General features: G+C 31.6%; 1 protein-coding gene across 5 annotated transcripts in view; it reads right to left on the bottom strand.

Annotated features, from left to right (window-relative positions):
* Positions 1-2,298: 2,298 nt before the first annotated feature.
* LOC127738084 (uncharacterized) overlaps positions 2,299-18,763 on the bottom strand; it is a 91,862-nt gene continuing 75,397 nt past the window's right edge. For 4 of the 5 annotated variants that reach the window (XM_052249180.1, XM_052249183.1, XM_052249181.1 and 1 more), the window contains one exon: positions 2,299-7,549. In XM_052249180.1, coding sequence (XP_052105140.1) covers positions 7,004-7,549 — 546 coding nt within the window. In that variant the 3' untranslated portion in view covers positions 2,299-7,003. Of the gene's footprint in view, positions 7,550-18,573; positions 18,666-18,763 lie in introns of all 5 variants that reach the window. The other variant, XM_052249184.1, reaches the window with a different exon arrangement.

The raw sequence follows: 18,763 nt of genomic DNA, 5'->3' as shown, positions 1-18,763 counted from the left end.
TAGGCATGACATATTTGCCACTGGACGTTAAGCAACCAACAATCAATCAATCAATATTGTATATATGCTTGTCTGTTATTGAAGACTCTGAGTGTTCTTACCTATAGATATTGTTTCAATAGCTAATATAATTTCTTTCAGGCAGTTGAAAACTCCTCCTGTTAAGTTATGATATACATGTATAAACATATTCTGAATATCACAATTTAATAGTCACGTGCAGAGTAGGGACGACACTTAACACACATCATGCTTATACCTGTATATAGGTTGAATATTTTTTATAGACCGCAATGATGATTTGTCATTTAAAACAAGCACTTCTTGGTGTAAGTACCACCTGAACAAATGCAATTTTTACCATTTGACACTTTACAAACAGAAATAGGTTTGATTATATAATCTTCATATACACATAAATAAGAGGAATTACCTAAAAATCAACTTGTTATTAATTGATCATTCCGAAGGGCTGGTTATTTACTAAATCCACATGGATATTCATTTATTGGCATTTGCGAGTTACATATTTGACAAATGCTATTTTGATATATAATTGTTTCCCTTTATTGCAATCATTTGTTATTTTTGTAGATTTTGTATCGCTGATCATTTTTGCAGTGCACAGTTTGTACCTTTCTATTGTAGTTTTCGAGATCATTCAAAAATTAGTTAAAAAAAATATCGTCATCTAAGGGCAATAACTCCTTATCCAATGGTTTCAGCAGTATTGGCATTTTTGTAGCTCTGATTAAGCTAATTGTTAATAACGATTATTTCTTTTTAATGAGTACTCTTACTAGGATTCATTCATTGGTTTCGACATGAGTCATTTTGTATACTATATTGCTGATCATTTTTGCTGCTTACAGTTTTTATCTATCTGTTATAGTTCTTGTGGTAATTGGCAAAAACATGAAAATTGGTCAAAAATCGTCATTTAAGGACCATAACTCCTATAGGAGTCATTGAATGGGTCTCAGTTAAATGGCCTTTTTTGTAGGTCTTGTATTGTTGATCATTGTTGCTTAAACAGCATATACATATTCAATATTAACTCCCGAAGGAGTCATCTGATAACTTTGGTGCAAACAATAAGTAGGTAGATCCTGACATTCTTGAGCAGTTTTGGCCCGTCAGATTTTCTTAATCTATTATTGCTTTTAAGATATGACAATTAATGAATTTTACCTTTATATTCTATTTCCATGGTTGCCATTTTTGTTCACTGATCGATACAAAACCAACAACTCTATAATAGATACCATAAGGATAATTCACCCCTAGTAAGGATGATGATGAGGGATGGCTGCTTAATGTCCAGTGGCAAATTAATATGAACTAAGTCAGGAACCTGATGTTCAGTGGTTGTCGTTTGCTGGTGTGGCTCATAAGTGTTTGTCGTTTCTTATAAAGATTAGACCATTGGTTTTCCTGTTTGAATTGTTTTACAATAAGTCATGTTGGGGCCCTTTATAGCTTGTTGTTCGGTGTGAGCCAAATCTCTGTGTTGAAGGCCGTACTTTGACCTATAATTGTATACTTTCAATACATTGTGACTTGGATGGAGAGTTGTCTCATTGGCACTCATACCACATTTCTAATTTATATTCATAAGGCTTGGTCCAAATAGCTTTTTACTGTCCAATATCTTGTCAGTACGAAAAAAACCATACGGAATTATATTTTGTCTGTTTTGTAATTGCACAACTATTGAAAGTTGATCATGCATTCGTTCTAAAATAAAATTTAACATAAGATAAAAGTTAAAAGATACTAAGTGAAATAAACTGCTTCGCAAGCAAAGATTTATACGACCGCAGAGGTCCAACCCTGAACAGTTGGGGCAAAAATGGACACAATAGGGGCACTTGATACAGGTCTGAATTTGGATTGTAATTAAATATTTGACACATAATAGGTTTCTGACACAGAATAACTGTAGTCAAAAAGAACTTGAGATTGGTTATATGATTTGAATTTGTATTCAATTTCTTGCTTTTGTGCAATACACTGTGCTGTTGCGCAATACTTTGTAAATCTGTTTTCAGACGATATACAATTAAAGAATTAGCAATTGTGACACACAATTTTTCTTTGGAAAATTGACAATTTTTCAAATCTTGAAGAAAAATTATTTTGTCCCCCCCCCCACCCCACACACACACACACAATTCTTTCCCTCAAGATATGGTCATAATCTCAATTCAAATTTCCAATGGAGTTTGCAACCATAAAAACCCATTTAAATACATCATAAAAGTATTGAAATAGAAAATGACATAATCATGGCTAAAATTAATATACCTTCATCAGCATTTAATAGTAACTTCTAAAAATAAATTGACAGCTAATCACCTCAAGACAATACAACATTTCTTTATAACAAAACCATTGTAATGGAAGTAACTCTTAATGCTAAAAAAACCCAAACAAATGATATTGATCACAAATAAACAATTCTGAATATGAAAAGTTATTACCACTGAACCCTTTGATATACACTATTATTATATTATATATACTTCCATCACAGTATTTGATGTTTCTAGAAACAGATAAAAAATAATTCATACTAGAACTAGCTGACAACTTTACATAAAGTAAAAGCAATGTAAGGGAGGTAATTCAAATATAACATTGTAATTATTATCTTTTAAATTTTATTTAATGTTTATTAAATCAAACAAAACAAATTTTATACCATTAGGACCAAAATTTGGACCAATTAGAAAATGGGCCCAACAACCAAATACACAGTTAGATTCAGCATATGAAAAAAATTGTAATACTAATAGCATGAAAAATTGTAATACCCCCCAAAGCCAATCCTAACCATCCCTTTGTTGTATGGAAACTTGTGGTATAATTTCAGAGAGATCTATACACTGTTCCACAAGTTATTGTCTGGAAACTAGAAAAATGCTTATTTGGGCCCCTTTTTGGCCCCTTATTCCTAAACTGTTGGGACCATAACCCCCAAAATCAATCCCAACCTTCCTTTTGTGGTTTTAAACCTTGTGTTTAAATTTCATAGATTTCTATTTACTTATACTAAAGTTATTGTCCGGAAGCCAAACGTTTTCGGACGACGAAGATGCCGATGTGATACCAATATACAAGCGCAAAATTTTTTGCGGTTGTATAGAATTTAGACAATAGCAATTGGTTAATCGCTTTGACGTCCGAAAGATAATAGCCAACACATACATTGTAACTTGTAAAGCTAGTTAAATTAATTTTTATGTTTAATGAACGTGCAATATCATAAAAATTGTTTATCAAAACATAACAAAAACACAAGTAAAGACTGTTTAAGTATTCAATATTAATCAAAACACAAAGGCTATGCCTGTACTAGTTTTTCGAATTATTTGATTTAGACGTTGAGAACCTTTGGTGACCCCACAGTTTAAATGTCTATAATAAATACGAAGTGATAAGTAGGTGTTACAGACGAACGTTCACCTAATCTAACCCAGTAAATGGGAGACTTGAGCGCTCCACGAAATAGTCTCGTCCACTCTGCTATGAAAACGATAATACTTTACCTGGACTTTCAAAGCATTTTTCCCAAAACAACTTTCGCTTTGTGTTCCCCCTTGTGCCTTCATTGGAGCATAAGAGTACCTAGATTAGTTAGAAATTCACCAGAAACTACCATCAAAAGTCAATAAATGTCCAAAATACCATAGAAAATGCTCTAAACTAATCATAACATATTTTAATTGTTATTCTGAATTAGCCTTAAAGATTGACACAATAAAATTCTATGTGCATACAAAATTTCCTCCAATTCTGAATAAACCCAAATTTCACATACTTTGCAAGGGTAACACTTAATCCCCCCTCTGCTGCGGCAGAGTCATAAAACCTAGTTAACAAAGGATGACTGAGGAAAACTGATGCCAATAGCTCATACAACTCTAAGGGTCAGTTACCTCCAATTCTGATTCTTATGCATAACATAAAGTACACAGAATAAAGTGCATATCTTACATTCTTTACAATTTATGAAGGATGTATTCAAGATATTTCTTCAATTATTTCTCTCATATTTTTTATTTGCAATAAAAATTTGTGACAGAGAAACTTCTATAAATGAAAATTAATGTAACACCTTGTAAAATTACAGGTAGTCAAAGTTGACCTCTTTGCAAATGAAATTCAGTGGCAGATCTAGTGAGAACACCTCAAGATTTACAGATAAAGAAATTGCATACAAATTTGTGAAATTCATGTAAGAACTGCATTTTCCTTTTTTGTTGTAACCTCTGTAACCCTTCCTTACAAATTTTAGTTCATCTGAATTCTTATTTGGATCACACAGTTGGTTAACATAATGTAGATTTCCTGTTTATTCAGGGTTTTGTTTCCACAAGTTTCACTCTATCAAATTCTTTAGCATGTACTATACTATAAATTCAGAAACTACTGAGAGGTTTTTATTATGGCCAATAATGCAACTTGGTGAGTATCATAACTATAAGAACTTGCATTCTGATATCTGATACATATATCTATATGCAGATTTTCCTGAAATCCCAATATAATTAATCTCGCATTTTTGTCCATTCTCCAAAAGTCGCACGCAATAATTTCTGAGTTTACAGTGCTTAGCTAATAAATTATTATATATATAATATATGTACATTGTTTAAAATAATATTTTGTTTTCAAAGAGCCTCAGAAATGGAAAACACACAGGCCCGCTGAGCTTTTCTACTGTTTCATAGCTAGTAAAAATCATTTTTGTTTTGACAATGTATGAATATTGTTGATATTCTGCAATCTAACTTTGATGCTTAAATGTTCCCTTTTTAAAAATTCTCAGTCCTTGTAGACATTTACATTGATTAAAGGACATAAAAAGAAACTGGAACGCAAACCGTAATTTGAATGGTAACTATTCACTCTGAAAGAAGCAGAATAGCAGGAAGCAACATATGTATACTATGTGTATATTGTTTTGGTTTATCAATATACATTTGCAATTGTATAGTAAAATGGTTTATTGCAGGATATAAGTAAGTAATGTCATATAATTTTACAATTACATATAATCATTGTGATAATTATAAATGGTAGCATAAAATGTATTTAGTACAATGATACATAAGTATACCCTCACCACAATAGCACAAGAAGTACCATGACAGGTATACCTCCATCAAAATAGCACCAGAATATGTGATAAGAATCAAAATTTCACAATAATTCTGTATCTTGTCCAGATTTTTACAAATACAACAAAACAAGGTTAAGAAAAAGCACATAAAACCAACAAATAAACTCCCCTATATGTAAAGATATGTTTTCAAGCCATTTTATGTAAGAAACTATTTATATTACCTACAATAAATCTGATGAAAAGAAGCAAGTAGTTATAATACACTGCTGACACAGAGATGTGTCTCGCCTTTATGTAATTTTGATAAGAAAATGCTAATGTCGAACTTAAAATGGCAATACTTGTAAACCATGCAAAACATTCATAGTCAACATGGTCAATGAACCAGACTAAATGACAGGGCCAAATATCCTTCTTGGAAATGAGATATGCCAATGCTACTACAACTGCATACTAAATACCATTGACTTATTATTAGTGGTTCCCTTAAAACAGACCTAAATACAAAATGTAATATGTAAACGATGCAAAAGTTACCATGATGATGGAACAAGGCCATATAATCTCCATGGAAACGAGATGTGTGAAAACTAATACAACTGCATACCAAATATTATTGTCTTTTACACAATAGGTGTCTCTGTCATCTTAAATTTACCTAATCAAAAACTTTAACATGTAACTTAAGCAAAACTTTCAAAGTCAATAAACCGTGACTGAGGGCTGTGCTGAATAATCCCTATGGAAATGAGATGTGTCAATTCTTATACAACTGAATATGAATACCAAATATCATTGGCCTACCATTTGTGTTTCACCTTAAATCACAACTAATACATTGTCGATGCTGCAGCCACCAGAAACACCAGGTCTTAGTCTTGCTTTTTCGACTTCTTCTTCTTCGAGCAAGACACAAAATCAAATACATAATCAAAGCCTATTCCCAAAGTGGACAGGAGAAATATCAAATGTTACTTGAGAGGAAGATAGTCTAGTATAAATGAACAGACAATCTACTGAAACAATATTTCATATCTAAATAAAATGATAAGAAAAAGTTTAAGCAATAACAATTATACTTCTTTATACTGTTTCTCTAACTTGATAAATATACTTGTGAAATTGAAAACAAATATTCCATCAATAAGATTGTTTAAGATTAATAAAAGAAAAGAGGTAAATATTGTTTTTAATATATTTAATTACAACTTTGCGAAACTGTGATAGAGGTTTGTCAAAATGGTTCTAGAAACTATCAAAAATATTTCAGATCATTTTCTGATATTTTAATATATTCTATAATATTAGAATAAGTCCTTTGTCATCTTCATGTTGAATAGATGTATGATAAAGTGAAAAGATTTGTTTGTGTGTGAGAGCCAGTTTTTATATTCCTTTATATTGTTGTACTAAGACTATAATTATGTCACATGTTTCTGATACAAAAGCAAAATATGCACAGTTCAAGCTTAAACAATTCATTTATAGTTTAATCACTTTTCAAATTCATATTCATTGACGCTCCCTTTATTTCTCCTTTTTTGTAACACTCAAATAAAATTTGTAACATCATTACATTTCTCTTTTAGTAAAGGCTGAAAACATATATGTCTTCCTCACAAAATTTAGTAAAGGCTGAAAACATATATGTCTTCCTCACAAAATTTAGTAAAGGCTGAAAACATATATGTCTTCCTCACAAAATTTAGTAAAGGCTGAAAACATATATGTCTTCCTCACAAAATTTAGTAAAGGCTGAAAACATATATGTCTTCCTCACAAAATTCTCTCCAATTTAATACATAAATATATAGAGCAGTCATGAATTACAAAACACGAATTAGGTACCAAATATAAAAGGTAAAGTATTTATTAGGATTTTGTTGTTAACTGTGGAAAGTAAGTATCCCTGATGTGATGATTTTCTGGATTTTCTAAAACACTTTGTAAAAAATTGCTTGAATCCTTTTTAAGACTGTCCATTTCAGATTGTAATTGTTTATTCTTTTTCAGCAGGTCAGCAGTTTTCATTGTAATGTCCATTAAACCTGACATTTTAAGTGCCTCTGCTGTTTTGTTATATCTTTTTGCTTTCAATCCATCAGGTGGAGACTTCATATCTACCCCAGAGTACTTTTCCATATTTTCCTCAGACATCTTGCGAATTTTTTCTGGAGTTGTAGTATTGAAATTGTCAAGTTGTTGGAAGGAATGTTTTCTTGAACCACTCTGGAGGCTTATAATTTGATCATTAGTATAGTAATTAGTATTGGTAACACTAGCAACGCAAGAACTACTTATTGGTGATGAAACTCCTTGTTGATCCATTGTAGGATAGAAGCCATTAGAACTTAAACTACTACGCCAAGGTTTTGATATAAGCTGAGCTTGAAGAATACTATGATCTGCTGAAGATTTCTAAAATAAAAAAAGGATTTTAAGTGACATTGTATACTAAAATGGACTCTTCTTTTACAGAGTAAAGTCTTATAGCAATAGAGTCATAGAAAATAATATTACATAAAGAAATGAAAACAACACTTTATAAATTTCATGCTTTCGAAGTGCTTTTCTAGATTTAACTTAATCAGGATAAGCTCGAGGCCGAATATTTTAAAGCCAAAGATGTACAATACTGAAACAGTTGGCGAGCTATATGACAAAATCAATCATAGGTCATCAAGAATACCCTTGCGGACTGATAGTCCACCAGCAGCACATATTATACAAATTATAGTTGCAACCAATAATACATTAGCGATGTTTTTTTTAGCTTATTTTGACAAAATAGAACCAAACTGATTGCTTAAAGCAATAAAATGATCCGCTGGGCGCAGCTTGATACGACCGCAGAGGTCGAACCCTGAACATTTGGGGCAAGTATGGACACAACATTCAAGCTTGATACAGCACTGAATTTGGATTGTGATTAAATATTGGACACAGCATAGGTTTCTGACACAGAATGAATGTGGTCTAAGAACTAAAAAATTTTTAATTTACCTATTCAAACCATATTATTATTATTTGCATTATATATAAATCAGAAATAACCAATTTAAAATGGAAAATTTTAAAGAAAAAAAGGGAAAAAAATCATCCCCCCCAATTTTTTGAACCCCCTTATGATTCAAAACCCCCAAACTCATTCCCAGCCTTTCCTTTGAGGTATGATACCTTGCAGTACAATTTCATAAAGATCCATACACTTACACACAAGTTATTGTCCTGAAACTAGAAAAATGCTTGTTTTTTTGTCCCTTTTTGGCCCCTAATTCTTAAAATTTTGAGGCAATTACTCCCAAAATCAATATCAGCCTCCCCATTGTGGTATGGTACCTTGCAGTACAACTTCAGAGAGATCCATACACTTGAATACAAGTTATTGTCTGGAAACTAGAAAAATGCTTATTTTTGGCCCCTTATTCCTAAACGTTTTGGGCAATTGCCCCCAAGCTCAATTCCAGCTTTCCCTTTGTGATATGGAACCTTGTAGTACAATTTCATAAAAATCCATACACTTACACACAAGTTATTGTCATGAAACTAGAAAAATGCTTGTTTTTTGCCCCTTTTTTGGCCCCTAATTCCTAAAATATTGAGGCAATTACCCCCAAAATCAATCCTAGCATTCCCTTTGTGATATCGAACCTTGTGGTACAATGTCAGAGAGATCCATACACTAACACACAAGTTATGTCTGGAAGTTGCAAAAATGCTTATTTTTGGCCCCTAATTCCTTAAATGTTGGTACCATAACCCCCAAAATCAATCCCAACCTTCCTTTTGTGGTATTGAACCTTATGGTAAAATTTTATAGAATTCCATTTACTTAAACTAAAGTTAGAGTGCGAAAAACCAATGTGTCTTCGGACTAAGACCACGACGACGACGATGCCAACGTCATACCAATATACAGCCGCAAAATTTTTTTGCCGTCGTATAAAAATTATTAATATCCTGCTTTCATAAATATTTGAAAAAAAAAAAAAAATCATGTTTAAATATTTTTGTCTAAATCGTAGCTACCGGTAATGCACCTTTAATATTTTTATTTAGCAGTGATTTTTTTAACCCCCTTACCATGGAAACTTGACCCCCTTATAGATCTCAGATTTTCAAATCGTCATAGCTATACCAACTACTTTATATATTTACTTTTATATATCAACAAGCATTCTGTGAGTATTGCCTGGCAATACATAGGGCCACACCTATAAATATTTTGGTTTGCCCAAACGCTACCCAAAGGTAGAGACAGTGGGTAGGTAGGTAGGCATTTTCTTTTTTTTCGGCAAAGAGAAATTGAAGTGTCAGATTTTGTTTAGTCTTCATGCCTATCTGATTAAAAAAAAAACTTTTTCACATCAAGACAATAAAAGATTTTGAGTAGGCAGATATTTTCTGGGTAGGTAGGGTTAGGGCAAACAAACATATTCTTTTTTATGGCCTAGTCCCCTACCGGTTAAAAATTCATCACACCGGAACAAAATTCGAACTTAATCTGTAACTTGTCTTAATAAAACTTAATATACCAATTATCAAATCAATATCTTCAAGCATGATAAATATAAAATGCTTCGCTGAGCGCAGCTGGATACGACCGCAGAGGTCCAACCCTGAACAGTTGGGGCAAAAATGGACACAATATTTGCGCTTGATACAGGTCTGAATTTGGGCTGTAATTAAATATTTGACACATAATAGGTTTCTGACACAGAATAACTGTAGTCAAAGAACTTAAAATTGGTTGTATGATTTGAATTTATATTCAATTTTTTGCTTTTGTGCAATACACTATGCTGTGGCGAATTGCCCCCCCCCCCCCCAAAAAAAAATTTACCCGTTTTTTTTTTCTTTTGTGCAATACACTATGCTGTTGAATATTAACCCCCCCCCAAAAAAAAAAAATATTTGAAGAAATTTTCTTTTTAATTTCTGAAATCTGAAATGAGAAAAATTGTAGCCCCCCACAAATTCTTATTTACCCCCCCCCCCCCCCCAAATTTTTTTTAAACTCCCCCTTTCCCTTATTCCAAAAATAATCTCAATTCAAATTACTAATAGAGTTTGCAACCATAACTACTCATTTAAATACATCATAAAATATTAACAGTTGGGGCAAAAATGGACGCAATATTTGCGCTTGACACAGTTCTGAATTTGGATTGTAATTAACATATCCAACTATCGTGGTCATCACGTGACTTTTACACTTCAGTTGTATATCATTAATGGTCAATTGATTATCAATGAAAATGAACGGGGTACATAGATTAAACGGTCATAACTTTTTTGTTACATTGTGTATTTTACCTCCCAACCCCGCGTTTTACAATATATTCATTTTTACAATTAAAAATGTTTTAAGTTTCAGTTCAGATATATGATTTCTTGCTTCAAAATAAGTTTGAAAATTGAGGTGACATAACCACACAGCCTCCGTTGACTTCTTCGTTAAAACTCGATAAAATTGCAATGGGACCTTATTATTTAATCAATTTTCCAACTTATTTATTGTTACTAATATCCTCCCAACCCCTAAAAAGATCAACAATATATTCATATAAATGAAATCGAAAACCATATCAGTTTAGGTATCAAACTTTTTGCTTCAAAATTGATTGACATTCTGGCATTCGTTAGCAATATTTTAAACATGGTGGCCGCTGTTGGAAGTAAACAACGAAACGACATGCCGGTATTCATTTAGTTATAAATCAAAAAGTAATATTTCAAATTTTTATTGAAGTGTGTCTTATTGTATTTAAGAAATTTCTTATTTCACCTTTTCTTTAATATATTTATTAGAAACAGTCTCTCGCACTCAAAATAAAGATTTATATGCATTAACCATGCAGTTAACATTGACAGCTTGGTCCGACTTGTGAAGATATATTCTGTAAGATATTTACGATAAAAATCGAATAAATGTTGGATGCATGCGTTTTCAGTAATTGTCTTACCTTAAAGCAGCATAGAATCAAAATTGTTTCTTTTTGTTAAAGTGGATACATACATGCTGTTTGTTTTGATAAAATTTCAAAGCTACGTAAAAAAAAATGGCGACCAAATAACTTTTCATAAAAGGTTTCTGACACAGAATAACTGTAGTCAAAGAACTTAGAATTGGTTATATGATTTGAATTTATATTCACAATTTTTTGCTTTTGTGCAAAACACTATGCTGTTGCGTATTGATGTATTTGAATTACCTCCCTTACACTGCTTTAAATTATGTTTTGTACTAAAGTATTTGTCCATTAACCAGGACACCCTTGTTTTCCCCCTTTTTTTCGCCTAATTCCTAAACGGTTTGAGCCATAACCCCCCAACGCAAATCCTAACCATCCCTTTGTGGTATGGAAACTTGTGGTATAATTTCAGAGAGATCCATACACCATTCCACGTTATTGTCTGGAAACTAGAAAACCATAACCCCCAAAATCAATCCCAACCTTCCTTTTGTGGTATTGAACCTTATGGTAAATTTGATAGAGATCCATTTACTTAAACTAGAGTTATTGAGCGAAAACCAATGTGTCTTCGGACGATGACAACGATGGCGACGACGACGCCAACGTCATACCAATATTTTTTTGTGGAAAACTGATAATTTGAGTGAATTTTCTAAGTTCAAGGACCATAACTCTGCACAAAATTGTCAGACCAGAACTAATTTTGAAATTTTTCTTTTAACCAAATCACCAAAATTTAATATTAGTTGAAATCAAACAAAGTTTCATTTCTGACCCTTCAAACCTTAATATGGACTAATTTGAAAACAGGGCCCAAAATAAATAAAATGATTTGCCGAGCGCAGCCTGATACGACCGCAGAGGTCAACCCCTGAACAGTTGGGGCAAGTTTGGACACAATATTCAAGCTTGATACTGTCTGAATTTGGATTGTGATCAAATTTTTGGCATAATATAGGTTTCTGACACAAAATCAATGTGGTCAAAGATCTTAAAAATTTGAAATGACACATTTAATTTACCTAGTATGGTCTGATATCCAAAATCTAACAACATGGTTAGAGTCAGCATATAAAAAAACATTAAAAATTAATTTTAGTTGAAATCAAGTTTAATTTTGGACCCTTCAAACCTTAATATGGACTAATTTGAAAACAGGGCCCAAAATAAAAAATCTAAATACACAATAAGATTCAGCATATCATAGAGTCGCAATAATTCAGTTTTTGATGAAATCAAACAAAGTTTAATTTTGGACCCTTTGGACCTCAATGTAGACCAATTTAAAAATGGGGCCAATATCCAAAATAGTAATACAAGGTTAGAACCCCCAAAAATTAAAGACTTTATTTAATCCCATTGAAATTGGTTAAAAGATTTGTATTAATTTTCAATTGAAGATTTCCTTCTACTGTGCAATACTGTGCTGTTGCACAATACTTAGTTAATCTGTTATATATAATAATTTACACATCCTGTTTGGTGTGTATCTCCTGCTGTATCAGTATTTGTTGCTTTTATATATAAATCAGAAATAATCAATGTAAAAATGGAAAATTTTGGGGAAAAAAACCCAAAAAATTATAAACATCTTTGATGTTGTGATCCAGCCATATTCATAGCTAGTCTCATATTCTTTCTGACCATACTTTTTCTAAATTTTTTTCTCTTTTCATTTCCAATCTTACTGTAAAATTTCTATGTTATTGTCCAAAGGTAGGGAATTTTGCAATAATGATGCAAATATAGATATATATACTGATCTTTCAATTTTTGACTCTGTCAGATTTTATTTTTGACAAGAATGGAAAGGAAAATCGTCAAACAAGTAATATGTTTTTTATATACCATTAATAATGACAGGTTTAATAATTTCCAGAAAGAGGCCTTATAAATGCACTTCTCAACGACAATAATTAAAAAAAATAATAACTATTTTTTATTTAAATTGGTGTTCATTCTTCATTAAGAAAAAATACATTTCCTGTATTCAAATCTGAATGTACAAATACCTAATGCTGAGATATTTCCAATTACTGTTAAATAGAAATACATGTATAATGGGAATTAAATGTAAAACAAACAAATAAATTTTATTGCAGAAAATGCTCCGGTAAGAGTTATGCAATTTTGTTTAATATTTCAACCAAATTTCTGATAATTGTAACTAATTAATTAGAACTTGGTTATTGACTTACGTCAGATGATAATGGCACTGATTTTACAAGTAAAATAAAATTTGCCTTCATTTTTCATACATATTTTTTTCATTTTAAGTATTTTCTTTGAAAAAAAACCCACATCATATTAATCATTCAGTTAGCTAGCAAAATTAACAGAATATTTCAATGTAGTGTAGATCAAAATAAATAATACATTTGTAGGTTTACTATTGCGGTCAAGAATGTGTGTATTCAGTTAGGTGTGTAATAAATTGTATATAGATATAGGAAGATGTGGTATGAGTGCCAATGAGACAACTCTCCATCCAAGTTACAATTTATAAAAGTAAACCATTATAGGTCAAGGTCAAGGCCTTCAACACGGAGATATTAACTGTTTTGCATTAAGCCTGGGGTTGTTTCTAATTAACACTTATTTGAAAACCATGACAGTTAATAATCATTTTGACTCTTACTTGCCTATGGAAAGAATTGGAGTAATACCATTTTAAAAAAGTGTGGTAATCAACTTAGATATATTAATACACATGTTGACCTACATTTCATTGAACAATAACTTACACAAGCATAAGATACTAATATAATACTTTCAAAATTCTTATCAACTGATTCAATTGATGTACAGATACTTTTTCAAATTATTTCATAAATAGTAAATCATCTTAAATTTTGATTTAAAAAGGATCTATATGCAAGTGTATATCTAAAATAAAGTCACTATTCGACCAATCTTTTCTTAATTTAAGGGCAAATAACATGTCAAAAGTTTGCAGTTGATGATTAAAATGGTGTAGAAAGTATCTGAAAGTCATATAAAATGCTTCGCTGAGAGCAGCTGGATACAACCGCAGAGGTCCAACCCTGAACAGTTGGGGCAAAAATGGACACAATATTCGCGCTTGATACAGGTCTGAATTTGGATTGTAATTAAATATTTGACACATACTAGGTTTCTGACACAGAATAACTGTAGTCAAAGAACTTAAAATTGGTTATATGATTTGAATTTATATTCAATTTTTTGATTTTATGCAATACATTATGCTGTTGAATATTAACCCCCCCTCCCCCAAAAAAAAATATTTTGAAGAAATTTTCTTTTTAATTTATTTAAATACATCATAAAATATTAAAATATAAAATGACATACAGTCATGGTTAAAATTAATATTAATTAATAGTAACTTCTAAAAATAAGTTTACAGCTAATCATCTCAAGACAATCATCATTTCTTAATACATAATTTACAAGCAGTGTAAGGGAGGTAATCAAACCTATATACAACAGTATGCTTTAAATGGATTGGATTACTTCCCTTACACTGCTTTTAAATTGTCTAAATTGTCCTTTAACCATAAAAACCCTTGTTTTCCCCCTTTTTTGCCCCTAATTGCTAAATGGTTTGAGCCATGACCCCCCATAACCATCCCTTTGTTGTATGGAAACTTGTGGTATAATTTCAGAGAGATTCGTACACTTAAACATAAGTTATTGTCTGGAAACTGCAAAAATGCTTATTTGGGCCCTTTGCTCCTAATTCCTACACCTTTGAAACCATAACCCCCAAAATCAATCCCAACCTTTCTTTTTGTGGTTATAAACCTTGTGTTAAAATTTTATTGATTTCTGTTTACTTATACTAAAGTTATTATCCGGAAACCATCTGTCTTCGGACAACGCTGACAACGACAACCACGACGACAACGTGATACCAATATACGACCAAAAAATTTTTAATTTTTGCGGTCGTACAAAAAATATGAAATTTCAAAAATTTTGAAGAAAAAAATATTAATTCCATAAAAAATTTGAAAAAATTCCTCCCGAAACTTTTTTGTTGTTGAAATTTTGAAGATTATTTTCTTTTCTGGAAAAGTGTACAATTTCAGAGAGATCCATACACTTAAACACAAGTTAATGCCTGGAAACTAAAAAAAAATGCTTGTTTTTGGCCCCTTTTTTGCCCCTAATTCCTGAACGTTTTTGGCAATTACCCCCAAACTTTATCCCAGCCTTCCTTTTGTGATATGGAACCTTGTGGTACAATTTCAGAGAGATCCATACACTTACACACAAGTAATTGTCTGCAGGAAACTACAAAAATGCTAGTTTTTGGACCCTGTTGGTACTATAACCCCCAAAATCAATCCCAAGGCCTAAAATAAAATATTGTTTGTTTCCCCAATCCCGACCGACCCTGCAAAAATGGTGCTACTCGTAAAATTTTATCGTCAAAACTAAGTCAAATATTATTTTAATCATTTTGGATTTTCAGGTTTGCCAGATCGTCCGATAATGTTCAAGCTTTTTGGAAAAATAATATTATTTCCCTACCTACCTACCCACACCTGGCTTGGCAGGGTCGGGATTGGGAAAACAAACAATATATTAATTTAGGCCCAACCTTTCTTTTGTGGTATTGAACCTTCTGGTAAAATTTCATAGAGATCCATTCACTTAAACTAAAGTTATTGTCCGGAAACCAAATGTGTCTTCGGACGATGACTACATCATAGCATTATATAAACGCAAATTTTTTGCGGTCGTATAAAAACTTTAGCATAATGGGCTAACTGTGGTTTAATTGGTATAAATTCAAGCCACCATGAATTATCTCTTAATTTAACAATACATCGAGGCAAATACAGGGGGGTTCAAAATTCAATTAACAATAAGGAAAAATTTAACCTAGGAAAAAATTTAATAGCTTGAAAACTGTTCATATTCCAAGCCCTAATCCCTGACAAATTTGCACAAACTACAGGGGACAAAAAGTAAACAGAGAGTGGACAACAGGATCTAAGTGATATCTAAAGTTGAGCTTTAAAATAAATGAAATAAATGGGGAAATGTGTCCATGGGACACAGATGATGCCCCCACTTGCACATCATATAAAGTTATAAAGGGACATAACTGAAGAACGGTAAAAGTGATGCTACCCAAATTTGTACTTGATCTGAGTTTTGTGGTAATAAGTATTGTGTATAAGTTTCATAAAAGGAGAAGGTCCGGTAAGGGCTGATTTTGGCCTCAAAATTCAGGTTCATCTGATGAATGATTTTGGACACTTTTTAAACACTTAAGTGTCTAATTCAGTCGATTCAATTAGTTTATGTAAAAGATTTGAACTGATTTACTCATTAAAGACGCTCAAAGTCAAGCTAAAATATGAAATATCTATCAAACATGCCATAATATGTCACTTTTCAGATGGTTTTTGTCAAAAATGAAAGTGGCCGCATCCGTGTTCATTCTCAACCTTTATATATGTTATGTATTATCATCAAATTACATTTAAATATTAAGAATGAACACAAATGCGGCCACTTCCATTTTAGACGGAAACCGTCTCAAAATTAACCAAAATGCTAAAATTTCGAAGATTTCAGTAATTTAACATGACTTAATGATGCTAGTACCCAATGCATGTGCATTGTATTGTCAAAAACAGCCCATATTTATGTAACAGAAGTATTCTTCTTTCCAATAAATAGCTAAAAATTTACATTTTAACAATTTTGTAAAACTGCTATATTTTGGGGCCAAAAAGGGGTCTTACTGGGCCTACTCCTTTTGATATTATCATTACTGATTCATGGAATAAGTTTGAGTTATTTCCCTTTGAACAGAAATATGGTTTAACATAGTACTCTAACATTAGATATGATTTCACTAAAAATAGTTCTCTAAAATTAGATATGATGTAACACAATGTATATCTATTTTCAAATTATAATCAAATATAATTAATAGTTCCAAATATTTTTTCTTTCATTTGTCACAAACTAATATAGATCTGCAACTTATCTATCAACTTGATCTACACAATGTAATGTAATGAAATATATCCTTTAATAAAAATAGATTATTATCTAATTAAAGGAGTTCACTTCATAAAAAAAAAATATATATATAGCATTCAGAAAATTAGTTTATACAGAACAACCAACAAACCTACCACAAAATTCTTCAAACAATTTACCAAAGAAAAGAAAAATAAATCCAAAATGTCATTTATCATTAATAAAATGTCTTTAAAAAGCTTTTAAAAAAATGAGTTATTTCCCTTTGTACAGAAATGGATTAATTCATCAAAAATTGAATTCTTGGGAAAGGGCTATAACTGAACAACGAGAAAAGCTAAATTCATGAAAATTGAACTTGACCTTCATTAAGTCACAGGAAACAACATATCTAAATTTGAAAAAATTTCTTCAAAGTGTTTTCATGTAAATGAACGGACACTGTTTGGCAGACGCCTGCCTGCCCGCCGTACATCCCCAAATCATAACCGATTTTGACTTTGAAAATCCAGTTAAAAACCTAAATAAATTGTTAGATTCAGCATATCAAAGAACCACAAGAATTAAATTTTTGGAAAAATCAGTCTAACTTTAAATTTGGACCCTGTGGACCTTAATGTGGACCAATTTGAAAACTGGGCCAAAAATCCAAAATCTAAATACACATTAAGATTCAACATATCAAAGAACCCCTAAATTCATTAAAGACCCTTTGGACCAATTAAAAAACAGGGCCTAAAATCCAAAATCTAAATACACGGTTAGATTCAGCATATTAAAGAATCACAAGAATTCAAGACTTCGACTTAAACCCCATTGAAAATGGTCAAAGCAATTTATACAAAATATTAGAAAAGTATTGTTTTTGGCCCAGTTTTCCTAAACTATTAGGGTCATTACTCCCATAATCTATCCCAACCTTCCTTTTTTATAGAATTCCAAATACTAATACTCAAGTAATTGTCCTGAAACTAGAAAATTCTTGTTTTTAGGCCCATTTATGGCCTCCAACTCCTAAAAGGTTTTGGCCATAACCCCCAAAATCAATCCCAACCTTCCTTTTGAGGTATGGAACCTTTTGGTACAATTTCATAGAGATCTATAGACTTATACACAAGTTATTGTCAAGCAACAAGAAAATGCTTGTTTTTGGCCCCTAATTCCTAAACAGTTAGGACAATAACCCTAAAAAAATATCACAAGCTTCCTTTAGTGGTATGGAACCTTGTGGTACAATGTCATCGAGATCCATACCCTTATACTCAATTTATTATCTGGAAACCAAATGTCTTCAGGATGACATCGTATAAAAACATGTGAAAATAATGAACAATTATTGATGGACAAACTATTCTTATTATTTCCCAGACAGATGACAACTACAGATACAATTGAAACTTACTGAGGCATGAATGTAACCAAAAAGAAGTTGGAAGTCTTTATCTTATCATTAGGAACAATAAACTTATGTCTTACCTTTTATAGTTAAATCATTAGAAGCTGAAGTTATAGCCCATTGCAATCCACCAGGAAAAAAAATCAATTATGAAAAATGTTCTTTTCCCTGCCTGTCAAACAGATTTGTATGCCTTTTAATCTGATTTCACAATGACATTTTTTAGTTCTGTTTAAAGTGCACTGAACGATATTTGTAAAGGATATTGAT

The sequence above is a fragment of the Mytilus californianus genome, unplaced genomic scaffold (genome assembly GCF_021869535.1).
Source record: "Mytilus californianus isolate M0D057914Y unplaced genomic scaffold, xbMytCali1.0.p SCAF_4, whole genome shotgun sequence".
NCBI lineage: Eukaryota > Metazoa > Mollusca > Bivalvia > Mytilida > Mytilidae > Mytilus > Mytilus californianus.
The sequence above is the reverse complement of the archived record's forward strand: the minus strand, read 5'-3'. Positions and strand labels throughout refer to the sequence as shown.